The 13,072-nt window shown below is 44.7% G+C and overlaps 1 protein-coding gene across 1 annotated transcript in view; it reads right to left on the reverse strand.

Moving 5' to 3' along the window:
* Positions 1-238: 238 nt before the first annotated feature.
* The window catches only part of NTSR1 (neurotensin receptor 1), a 62,250-nt gene continuing 49,416 nt past the window's right edge, over positions 239-13,072 (reverse strand). The window contains exons 3-4 of the mRNA XM_054846029.1: positions 5,838-5,928; positions 239-3,453 (exon numbers count right to left, since the gene is read on the reverse strand). Coding sequence (XP_054702004.1) covers positions 3,204-3,453; positions 5,838-5,928 — 341 coding nt within the window. The 3' untranslated portion in view covers positions 239-3,203. The remainder of the gene's footprint in view (positions 3,454-5,837; positions 5,929-13,072) is intronic.

A 13,072-nucleotide genomic window follows, 5' to 3' on the forward strand; every position in this document is an offset into this window, starting at 1 on the left:
GCATGGAAAGAACCATTTTTCTGGTATATATTGGGCAGTTCATACCTTTTTCTTCTCTACGGTACCATGCTTTCCTTTACAAAACCATGGGGTCTTGCAGTGAGTCATCCTCACTTCTCTGAGCTCAAGGAAACTAAATCTCAGGTCAAATATAGCAAAACTAGGTGAGGAGGAGGGGAGAGGATGAAATCAGCTGTAACTTTCACTTCTCTGATCTCAAGGAAACTAAATCTCAGGTCAAATATAGCAAAACTAGGTGAGGAGGAGGGGAGAGGATGAAATCAGCTGTAACTTCCACTTCTCAGCTCAAGGTAGTCAGATTTGCCCAGTGGAAGAGGTAGTTTTGAGCTGTAATCTCAGGTTAAGGCCATAGACTCAGGTCTGCTCCCGTGTTAAACTGCAGGAACAGAGCTGTAGAAGCCAGCAAACCACTCGGATAAATCCCCCCAAATAGTCAGCTCTTCAGGACTCGAGTGGCCCAACAAACATTGTGGAAAGAGTTTATGATAAGTTCATTTTTACTCCAGCTTGTTCCCATTTTCATGTCAAACCAAAACTAAACCTACCAGTTTCTCTGAGCCGTGATCAAATATTCTGTAAGCTGCCAGTGTATCTCAGTAATGGAAATCTAAGCCAAGCATTTTATGTGAAACAATTTTTGCACAGTGTTTTCTAAGATAATCAAGCACTTTTCCGCAGGTTGGTGTTGAACAAGTATATTAATAATGTTTAACATTTCAAAAGCAACTGAGACACGCAGGATATTAAATCCTAATGAAAGTCAAAGCAACACATAGTTACAGCTTCCGTGGGAGGTTTCAGAAATGAAACCACCTCCCAGCTGTTGACTCTATTTAGAAATGAAGTTAAAAAGTTTGGGTTGTCTTCAGAAACATCTGAAGTGTCTTGCCTGGAAGGCCAATGTTAAGTGTGTGACATTAAGACTTCTCTTCCTCCGCTCATTGTACCTGGACTTTCCCACAAGGCAGTATGTACGGGTCTTCTAGACCTTCTTCCTCCAACCTGCCCAAGCCATTTTTAACACTCACACAGATAACATTTGCTGGTTCCTCACAGATTTCCTTCCAAGGAGACCAGTCTCCTTTTTGCCTTTTCGTGTGTGTGTGTGTGTGCCATTGCCTGTTTTTCTTGCCAAAGAGAAGTCAACTGTGCATGAGCAATGAAAGTGATTTGTCAAATATAATCTCTACCCTCTGTTTGGTACAACCAGGGCAAAAAATTAAAAGAAGACATGACAGGACAGAGCTTGCAGTTTGGCTGAATCAGAAGAAACTAAAGCCCCACTGATTTCTATTTCGAGCGCTTTCTTTTGGAGTGGTTCTGTACTAGGCGTTAAAATAACCTCCCATCCCTGGCAGGTGTGGTTGGAGGTCTGCCATGGTAGCTAGCTCTGTACAACTGCCAGGTTATAAATGCCTTGGAAGTAGGTAGCCATCACTCACAACTCACAGCAAATGCCCCACAGGTGTTTTCTCTGTGCCCTGACTGCAACAGGGCCTAACCCATGAGATACCATAGGAGAAGTCACCAGTACGCAGTGGGTCAGTAACTGGTCCCCATCATTGTGTGACGGTTCACTGGAGACAGATCCACATCTCCAGCATTGAGACTTCTGTTACGTACCAAGGGTGCTCGTTAGCTGAAGAGTGACAGGGTATGGACAAAGCCCAGAAAGCGAATTGAGCCAAGTGACAGAGTTTGTCACCACAAAGAGGCAAGCCTTGCTCTCCTAATGAAGTGTGGTGCGAAAGGGGACACAAGGTCACCACCAGCAAAACCACAGCAGAGGTTGCACAGGATGATTGGTTGGTTCCAGGTCCATGCAGGTCACCACCTGGTGATGTGACAGCAGGGAAAGCCCTTTAGCTTGTCCCAGAGACCCGTGATTTCTGGTGTTAAAGGCTCTGGAGCAATTTGCTGCATCACATAGTGGGCTGTTAGAGGTTGAACCATATGGGAGAAAAGCTCACGCTACCTATCCTGGCCAGCTGAGAAATTTCAAAGAGAATTTTCAGGTCTTGTTTCTGTTTCTCTGGCTTGTTAAAATAAAGTTGTTTTAGAGCTAAGATTCCCCACTTTAGACCGTATTGTATTTTTCATTTGCACTATCTGAAGATTTGTGTGTGCAAATTGGTGTGCCAACAGGACCGGTAGCAAAAAAAAATAAAAGAAAACGTAGAACAAAAGGCCCTGCTGCCTACAACTTGTATAACCTCTGAGACCTTGTGAAAATGGTGAGGAAACAAGTAAAACTGGAAAAATCTGAAGATCCCACAGAATTGCTCTTGTCTCAGCAGCCTGGAGCCCTCATGAGCCTGGTGTTTTCTCACCTCTTAAAGTAGACCAGTTAACTGTTCTCCCTGGTAGAAAATAGGATTTGGCTGTATGGCAACAGTGAGATTTTCCATTTCTGTTCATTTTCAGCACTCTAGCTGGGCACAGTGTCTGCATTCTTGACTTTGCCAGAGACTTTATTATTTATTGGTGTTGCAGTACCACTACCAGCAAGAGAGGGGGTTCACTGTGCCAGGCACTATATATGCCCTAAAGTAAAAGATGGCCCCCGTTTCCCCAGGCCACAGCCACCCCAATCTAGGTAAGGCATCATCTGTTGTTATTTAATTTCAAGGAGCCAGAGTGGCTCTCTTGAGCACCTAGGTCATATTAATCATAATTTAGATATATTTCTAAAATAACCACCTGGCTCCCTGAGTTTTCACTCCTTGTTCATCGAACATCCCATAGATGAGCATGTCCGTTCTCCAAAAACATCCCTTTCTGTTCAAAACTTCTTTCTCCTCATCAGACTCTCTGCTCGGTGCGACCAAGAGGTGTGATCTCAAACCCTTGGATGTGAACGTGGCATCTCTGCACTGAGAAAAGGATGAAATGCAGTATGGTTTTGCCTAAGTTTAACATAGTTTGGCTTCCCAGTTAACACCGCACCTGGATTTATGCCAGACTGAAGTTACAAAACGTGTAGACATCACTCACAAGAGGCAAGGCCAATGCTTTAAAATAACCTCAAAGTTACTGGCAGCACAAAGCCTATTTTTCCAACAAAAATGACTTTGCTAAACACACTTGTGTTACATGAATTTGGAGACCATGCATGAAAGTCACAGAGGCCTCTCTCAAGTTTTGTCTCCATGATGAAATACATTTCCTTTCCTCCTTTGGCTTCAGTATGTAGTTTCCCTTGTGACCTGGCTGGAAAATGTGTGGTTGCTGGAGATGCTGTTGGATTTCCTGGTGAAGGCCAGTCGTTTCTTCTTCTTCCTGCATGGCAGGCACAGCAGTGTGAGTGTCGAGAGGAAGATCTGTCGGAAGTTTGCAGACACCAGGTTGTAGAGGATGGGGTTGATTGCCGAACTGACGTAGAAGAGGACGTTTGTCAGCATGTAGAAGTAATGGTAGAAGTTGAAAAGGAAACTGCAAGGACAGGTAAAAGATAAAAATATAAATAGAGTGTGGAGAACTGAAATCATAGTCACAAGGCTGAGGAAAACATGAGCTAACCTTTCTCAGCTGGGGACTTGAGCTTACGAATGGCGCAGGAGCCACCAGGAAAACATGTTTTCAACTGGGACTGGCCAAACGTAGGTGAAATGCCTCTACAAATGTCTTACCCCAATCACTGGCAGTTAGAAACTTATTTACGCCCTGGGTCTGGACATGATATTCACCTCGTGCATTCGTTTTGTCTTCAAAAATAGCATTCTGGAAACTGAGAAGCCAGATGGAAATTTGTTTCTGTGTCATGCATATACATTAGCTTGACTTTTCTGGCTGCAGTTCTGATCTACAGAGTCTGCAGAAGAGCCAAAACCCAGTAACAGATGTAGTGCTCTCCTTCCGCCGGCAGCGAGAGCTGCATCAGCTCATTCAGTGGGTCCCTGGGTTGGGTTTTGTCTGTAATCTTGGATAGCATTCTCTATTCTGGGGGCAAGTTGAAGATAGCATGTGTTTGAAACATATCCTGACCATCACAATATAAAGTTTTCAACTAGAATTAGTTGAAAACTCTTAGTTGTTTGGTTTGTTGTTTGGTTTTTTTTTTTTTTTTTCTTTTGGAAATATCTTTCTTTGGGACAACTGAGATCAACAACTCTGAGCTGGGAAAGCATTTATAAACAACACGGGTCTCATTTTCAGGAAGATGTTCCCTGGGATCATTTATCTCAGTGGAAACTGCAGACCTTTTTGTTAGTCTGAGCACTGTCTAACAAAAGATAAATAGACGTGTGCTGGAGTACATCACCAATCCCTCCACACCCCCTCAGCACTGCCAAGTACTGCATGGCCCATCCAGCTCTTACAAGCAGAGTTTCTTTATGTAGTTGTGAAGAATTAATATAGCAAAAATTTCTCTTCTTCAGGGACAAGGACATGCATTTATAAATGAGCATGTCAAGCTGCTGCAAGCTCTTGATTAGCTACCATACTGATAGTTCACCATTCATAATATGCCTGTAAATTCACTGTTTTCCTAAAATTGCTCATGGCTTTTAAAAGAGGAAAAAAAAACCATGTGAATGCAACCACAATGCATAAATTCACACTAACTGCAGACAGACTTCTCTACCCCTCTTGCTCAAAGCAAATGCGGTCGTTACATAATTGATTGCTGCTTTAAGTGCTTTTCATATAGGAAAGCAAATAAGAAACAACAGTTAGTCCCAATGTGTGCCTAGAGCTCTGTTTTCATGATTGAAGATAGGGTTTGGGTTTTACTATGGATGGATGTACAATTCCATTCAGTAGACTGCTATATCGTAAATTACTATTTTTTGTGCTTGACGTTTATGAAATTTTAATGTCTTACAGTTGCTCTGCTTTTTGGTATTGTAGATATTATTTTTTTCTTTTCCTGTTCATTGCAGGAAACAGACCTGGTCCCAGGGAGAACAGGGATGTAACAGTGTGACACATTTTTCACTGAGCACATCTCATGGTGTCTCAGGCTACCTGGGTGTGTATCATCCCCAGACAGCATTAGTGCTTAATTGCATATTGAAAATGAATAATCAGCTCTGTGGTTGCTTTGCTGAGGAACTTGGCCTGACGTGGCAGAAAGACTGCACGGAGCTGTTTGTGTGCTCTTGCACATCCGTGAACAGTGCACGTGCATTCGGCATAGACGTGCAATTATCCCTAAATTCTCTGAGAATTGGGACATTTTCTAATCAGTGGCAACTGCTAGTATTTAATTTTGATCCACTCCCTGCAAAACCCAGTAAATAACCGGCCCCAGACTCAGTAAGCAGCACAACTATTTCCCCACTGGTGTAATCTCTCCTGTCACTGAGGAAACGCGGCAGCGTGGAGCTAAATTGCATGTTGACAGGAGCTGCTCCATCTTAGGGCCGGTGATCGATATCTCTGCCACGGAGACAGCAATGCACTTCGGATGTACAAAACCCTCCTGTCCAAATGTCATTTCATTAAGGACCGTCAGAGGTGAATATCCATCGCGGTTGTTAATGAGGTCGAGTCTGTGGTCGCAGCCACAGCAGAAGGAGGGGCTGATGATGCGTTTCGGTTTAAGCTAATGTTTCCTTCACCCACACCTGGGGAATTTAGATGATAAAACTAGGACCCTCAATCTGGCTGGCAAGCACAGTAAGAAATTCAAAAGAAAAACCAAAACAATAATTAGGAGGTTGAGGCTTTAACCCCTTGAGTGGAGAACGCCTTTGCTCCCAGATGCCCACCGCCACCCCCCCAGTCTGCGGGTGCCCCGGCAGCCCCAGCTCCAGCCTCACCCCTACCCCGTCCTGGCATGGGGGGAGCTCGTCCCCCGTGTCGTGACTCACTCTGTCCAGTGACTGGAGGGGACGTAGCAAAACATGAGACGTCGTATGTGATAAGGGAGCCAACAGACCACGAAGGCAATCACCACAGCACCTGCAAGGTATGAAAAGAGACCGTTACTTTTAATGAGCAATTCTTCATCGAGGGTGGAAAAGGGACTTGTCTGTGTGGTGTTTATCGCTGGAAACTGTTTTCCTAAAGCCCCACTTTGTTCTTCCATTGGCGTTGTGCGAAGAATAACCCTGAAGGACAACCAGCCGGCAAATGTCTGTAAAAACAAACTTAACAGAAATAATAGAAAATAACAACAAGCACGGGGGCAGTGACATTACGAACACAAGAAGGTCCGATACAGATAAAGGACTGCTCATGCCTAGTTCAGACACTGGCTTAAACAAAACTGTATTTGCATCGGTCCTTGTGTTTCATGCCCTTGTGGCACTGGGTATTTCGTCCAAAGTACTCGCAGAGACAGTGTATGTTTTTCATCCAGGTAGACAGGGAGCCAGGGACACTATAATCCCATTAGTTTGTAACGCGGAGCCACTGGCCGCAGTCCCCACGGTGCTGGGGATCATTAAACAGCCTCAGGAGCTGCTTTCTGGTGGCAAGGCTCGTCCTTTTGTTCTACATTTCTGCAGTACCTGAGACAGTGATTACAAGATGTTTGGGTCTGGACATTGCCATAATAAAAATGATTAATTAAAGGGTAAGCAGAAAAAGACGAAATTTCTTTTTTTTTCCTTTCCAGATTCTAGCCGAGGGACATCAAACAATGGAAAATAAAATGCGACAACTCTGAGGGATGCAAGTGCTGTTGATAGAGTGCATTTGTCAATCTAGATTAAAAAGTAGATATATTAAGCAATCAAGGGAAAGATTTGTTTCCTTTTGTAATATGCATTTCAACCTCTCTATGAAATGACAGGATTCTGGCAGAATCCTAGCAGGAAATAAAGAAATCTCAGTTAAAACATAACACAATAAAAGACAAGAAGAAAATCAAGGCTAAATAAAATAATTATGTTAATTTTTTATCCCAAATTTGCTCTACAGAGAATAAGGGCCGCATCACTCTTGTCCTTTATGTGACCTGTAAAGGGCGAGGAAGCAGCGAAGCTCTCTTACAGAGCCACGCACCACCAGTGCAATGCGGATTTGGCACATGGAGGCAAAGGCTGCTTTTCCTTCTGCCTTGGGATTGAAACTATTTATGTGGATGTGTCCCAAACCCAGGCACTGTCTTCTCACAAGGACTATGGTGTAGCTCATAGTGGAGATATGCAGAAGATGTGTTTCCCTTGAAAAACGCAGTCCGGGAGGAGCAAGTCTGGCTGTGGTTGCATCTCCCCATCACTGTTACTCAGCCAAGAGGCACAGGGGAGGCTTCAGCAGCAGAGTGGGGAGGGACGGGTCTGTGCCCGATTTTCATGGGTGTCATCACTAGCAGAGTCACTGCCTAATTTGTACAGAAATTAATTAATTGCTGGTGTGCAGCTCCGTATTCACGGCCTTCAATTCCATGTGCTATCTCTCTTATTAAACACATAACTAACAATGGAGACGGTTATATTCTTTTAGCATCAGCCTGCATGATGTATGAGAGCATCTTCCAGGAACGCTGCAAAAGCCATTTATTCAATAAAGTTTAAGGCAACTGAAGGGACATGTTTTGGAAAGAAGGCTAGAGGGTCTGTTTTTATTCTCTTGTCCAAGTGAATTCATGATTTCAGTCTGAATTTTTTTGGCTGCTATATGATCATTGTGATCAGAGATGTAATTCATCACTAGACGGCCTGCAGCTCTTCAGATGCCATCAAGTGAATGAATTTGACCTGTGTCTGATCCTGCCCTGAGGACCTGTGATGGGACTTTGATGGGGACAGCCCCTAGATGACATGTGCCACAGGAGAAGTGGGAAGGTCCACTGGGAAGCTCGGAGGGAGCGCTGGACGCCTGCCTTGTTCCTTCACATTTCTGAGCACCTGTTTTTGGCCACCTCCAGAAATTAATTTCTCTGTCGGATGGACCTTTGGTTTGCCCTGGATGGAGCAGTCCACCCATGACTCCCCAGGAGATCCCGCCCAGGGGACACAGGAGAAGCCATACTCTCCAGCCTCTCCCCCTCCATCCATCAGCCTTGGGCCAACGGGAACAAGCCAACTTCACAGCTCCAGGCCATCTGCTTTCCCAGTGCCTGTACAGGATTAGCTGGATTTTCAGGCTGTGAAAGCAGCTTCACAAATGGCTCCCAACACAAGTTCATTCAAGCACATCATAATTTTTGCAGAAACCTCCATGCACTGGCACTTCCCAGCTGTTTACCCCCGCACGCAGCTCTTTAAGAACGGCAGGATCTGGATTCTTTCTAAAGCAAATTTTAAGAGTTTCACACATCTGCCAGTTAAATTTACAACACGTTAAATGAAAGCGGTTTTCTCCTGGTAAAGGATCTCTGCTTCTGCTGCTCAGACAACGCTGTGCCAAATAATATGGAGGCAGGGATCTATAGCGGCAAAAACACATATTGAGAGAAATATCTGCTTAACCTCAGCAAACAAATAGTCAATTAAGTAATCTGTGGTAATTCTGTAATAACACATGCAATCACTCTGCAATTAAAACTCTATTAAACACATAGCTAAGTGCATTGGAGACACTTATGGTCTGATTTTGAAATCCCAGCTGGGTAGCACGCTATGTGGTTCTGTGCCGCCAGCCTCTGCCGCACAGATTAGGAGCCTCTGACCCGTATTTGTCACCCTTAATCCGTATGTTTCAATTTTATCATACAAGGGATCAAGCAGATTTAGGGTTGCAATCCTGCCCTGTTGGGTCCCCTCCCCAGGGATGGATATGAAATGCGGGAAGGTGTTAACTTTCGTCTGATACAGAACACAAGTGTCCCTTTCTCCCAGACACCTGGTGCCTTTTGCTGCTGTCTTGTGCCTCCCTGAACGCATGCTTATCAAAACAGATGAGCTGTAAAAAAAAATGCTGGGCAAAGTGATTGCCAAAATTTTTTTTTCTCATTGCTATCAGTTCCTAGGACATCTTCTTCATCATCAGAGTCTTGACACATGGGTTTCTTTGGTGAAGTAAGGTGGAGCAGGTCAGCCTGCTGGAGCTGAGCACTGCAGGGGAAGGATTTGACCCAATGCGTGATGGGGGTGACTGTCCAGGATGGTGTTTGTGAGGTTGGAGATTTCCTGCCTCTGTTTTTTGAACTAAAAATAAACCAGACCCATCCCTCACTTCTAATCAATTCAATGCGTTTTTAATAGGAGCAGGGCCACTCCATGAACTTCTGACATTTCTCACATTTGAGCACACGAGGTGCCAAACCTGCAGATCCACCCAGGGCTGGGGAGCGGAGAGGGGACCCAAGCAAGCCAACCCTGGTGTGCTGGGGATGCCAGGGAATGATCCTTCCACCGAGCTGCGTCTTCATTTCCCTTCTAAATTAAACTCCTAATTTAAATCTGTATTAAAACCTGAATTATTGCATCCTGTGGCTTTCCATTCTGTCTTATAATGGCTCTGTTCTCTGCTCATTTGAACGGCATTCCAAGGAAGAAGGGGAAAGAGGAAGGAGGAGTGGTGGAAGATGAGTTCTTGTTTGTTTATCGCGCAGGAAGTCCTGCAGAGGGAAACATAAATTTTGAGTGACATCTTTTTCATCGTGCAAAAGAAGATTTAAACTGTGCCAGTCTTGATTTTCAGACTAAACTGGATGTGGAAACAATCATGGAAGTTAAATTATATTAGATTGCACTGAGTATTTTATTTTACCTTGTGTGTATCCTGTGACTGAAGCTGGGAGACAGCCCTTCTCCAGGGCCAATGTCTCAAAAAACTCACGTTGGGTTAGCACAAGCATGGAGCAATATATCATGTGCAAAAAGACTATGGTGAGTGCTCGGTGGCTGGTTTGACTGAGCACAAGAGCCACGCTCGGGAGGGATTTCCAGCCCTGTCCCTCTTCCGGGGCCACCTGGGGCTCAGCATGACTCAGAGCACCCGGACAGCGATGGGTAATGTGCCGCTGCTGCCAACTCACGTGGGACCCCAGGGATCTGCTGCAGTACAAAGCACTTGGGTAGCGTTTTCCTCCTCGCTTTACCTCTCCCATCCCCTCCAGGGTTGTGCTGAGTCACAGCCCTGCGGCTCCAGGGTGGCCCTCGGCGAGGGTATCCCTCCATCCTGTCCTCGTTTCTCTCTGGGAGAAGGAGAAAAGCGATGCTGCTCCCTCTTTCAACCCTCTTTCAACCTCCTCCACTTTCCTCTTTCAACCACCTCCACTGTTGCTAAGGCCTCCAGAGACACTCAGATCCAGCCTTCCTTGGTAGTTTTGTTCAGATGGTTTTGGCCAATTTATTTCTTTTTGTCTGCATTTCAAGGGGAGCTGAAATGCATACAGCTGAGGAACAGCATGTTGTAATTTCTGGGCAAAGGCAGGAGATGTTTGGGTCTGTACCAACCCACCTGAACAACACCTCTCAGCCTCGTCTGCATTTTGGCTCATCAGCGGCCGTGTGTCTCCAACGCTGCCCAAGGAATGCACACCTCAGCTGGTACTAATAAAATATAAGATAGTGTTATGGGGCTCATGTCAGGGATTTGCATTAATGCTGATTTCTGGAGAAACAGTCCTTGTGTATTCAAAGCTCCTGAGTTTTATATACTTATATAGTCAAGAGAACCTCTCACAAAGGGGAGCAAGTGTCACCATGCCTTTCGATGTGGGAGATGGTAAAATCTGGGCCAAGTGTAGATGTTGCTGGCACTGACGTGTTAAACCTCGAGGCGCTGTTTATATTAACACGATGCACTACCTGACAGGTCGTAGGCAATATTTATACCAGCGGGCCCCAAACTAGGGGTTACGGGAGCTGTGAGGGTGGGTGTGAGCCTAGTAAAATTAAAACTGGTTATGCTGGTATTTGGGTCACAAGGCTGCAGAAGAAAGGATTTCCATAAAAGTCAATAACAATCAGCAGAGGTTGGAGACCACAAGTACGCACCAGTGGTGCTCGGGAGAGCAAAGAAGGAGAAACTGGGAATAGCAATGGGCCTGGGGAGCCCTCAGCTCCACTGAAAACACGCAGCATTTGCTGGATACAGTCCCCCTGTGCTCTTGCACGTGTTTCTGAGCCGTGTAAACATTAGGTTTGACTCCTTAATTTCCATTCCCAGCAGCCAGAGATCTGCTTTTTATCTTTCTGTATCATTTTCCTTCTTTTTTTCCTACCGAGGGAGGATTGTCTCTTTTTCAGATTAAGGGGTAGAAGATGCTACCTTGCTTGAAAGGAGCCATGTTCCCCTAAATACTTCTTTGTTAATGGCAGCGAGACAGCATGGAGAATAGAAAAACCTTCTGGCATGCAAAACCAATGTATTTTAGTCAGACTGTACTCTCCGGTCCTGATTTTCAATGGCTTCAAGTGACAGATTTGAAAAAGTATGCGAATTCCTGCCCCTGCTCATGCTGGTGATTAAATCGTCCACTGGCAGCGGTTTCATCCATAAAGAGCAAGGCAGAAAATGAAAGTTAAAAGCTATCCCAAGAACAGGGTCCAAGCAGCACATCCTTGATGATACAGTGCAAACTGGGATGTCTTCTCTAGCTTCCTTCTGATTAATTTTGGGGAAAAGAAATAAGAAGTTGCTTGATTCCATTTAAACTTCATTCGTGCCATTTCCCCGAGGGATGTCCGGGTTTTTGGAGGAGAAGGAAGAAGAAAGAAAATTTCCCCTTTGAAGGATAGAAAAGGGGTCCTGCCTTCTCCTCACCAGGTTCAAGACTCTTTCTATTCAGGAAGATCAGGTATAACCCAAACTGACATCCTCTGCAGCCCCTTTCTTCTTTACAGTTTTGAGTTTCACGTGTCCTTTGTTCCTCCTCGAATGGTTTCTGCTGCAGAGGGACCCTGGGGCTGTATTTACTGCATGCTTCTGCAGTGACTAAGACCCTGGCCAGACTTTATGTTTAAAAACACATCAGTTAGCTTTTTAAACACTCATGTGGACAGGGTTTAACACCTGGAAAATCCGCTTGCTGGCCATGACCAGCCCTAGAGTTGTCTTCATAGATGCCACCGCGAGAGCCTGAATCCCAGTGGAAATGCCTCAGCAGGCTGAGCTGCAGTGCCAGCGAAGGGACACGGCTTGGGAGAGGAGAAAAAAGTCTCCCTGTCCCGAGAGGTGCAGCTGTGGTCCCTTTCTGCTCCTCAGAGAGTGTTTATAGAGCGCTCCGATACTGCTCTCTTTATGTCACTTGGCAGGCTGTAAAGTAAACCTGCACGTACAAACATCTCTGGGAAATATATACAACTGTTATATAGTTAATTTATCCTCCCAAATTTCAATGTGACACTTCAGCTGTTAAACTCAGCTTCCACTCACGCTTAATGTCACAGGCGTTTTGCTGAACTCCACTTGGAGTTGTTCAGACTTTTTATTAGAGATACAAACTGTCATGAATTTAGTTTCTTTTCTTGCAAAATAAATGTTTCATGGACAAATCTGACTTCCTTAGAATATAGGAATTACAAAATACAACTGTTTAAGGAGCAGATTTTCAGACTGGTTCTCTTCTGTGTATTGTGGCTGCAAAGTATTTGCTATTTGTTATTCCTGTTTGCGGGATGGTTACATTAAATCTCACAGCGATATTTTCCTCCTCAAACGGATAGCTCTGACTTGGAACATCGGTGCAGAGAAATGAATGAACTTTTCAAAACATTTGTTCAGAAGGGGAATTATTCATGCACAAATTAATTAAATGTAGGCTGCTTGGATACTTCATTAATAATTGGCATTTGTCTAGTATCGAAGAAACTAGAAACCCTGAAATCATAATTTCAAAATTCTTAGACGTTCAGTAAAAAGATGTTGTTTGACTTCATGTCCAAAAAAGCATCTTACTGAGGCATCAGCCAACCGGCTGTGGGAGACCGAAGGATATTCTTTTAATTGGTTAAACCTCTCTAAGTGCTTTATAATTACTTTCACTAAGCAGCTTCTGTAACAGAGCAAATGCTACCTGGAACTGATCACATTTTAATAGGCTTAACCAACGTCCACCCAGGGACGCACAAAGCTTCCCCTTGGTGTCCATCAATTTGTCTCAACATTGTGATGAGAGCTCAGCTCTGCCATTCCATAGCTCCTTCCTTCCATCCACGTGGGAACCGATCCGACGGGCAGTCGGGGAGGTGTGGAGGGCTGCTCGGAG

This window comes from Grus americana, chromosome 17 (genome assembly GCF_028858705.1).
Source record: "Grus americana isolate bGruAme1 chromosome 17, bGruAme1.mat, whole genome shotgun sequence".
Classification (NCBI taxonomy): Eukaryota; Metazoa; Chordata; class Aves; order Gruiformes; family Gruidae; genus Grus; species Grus americana.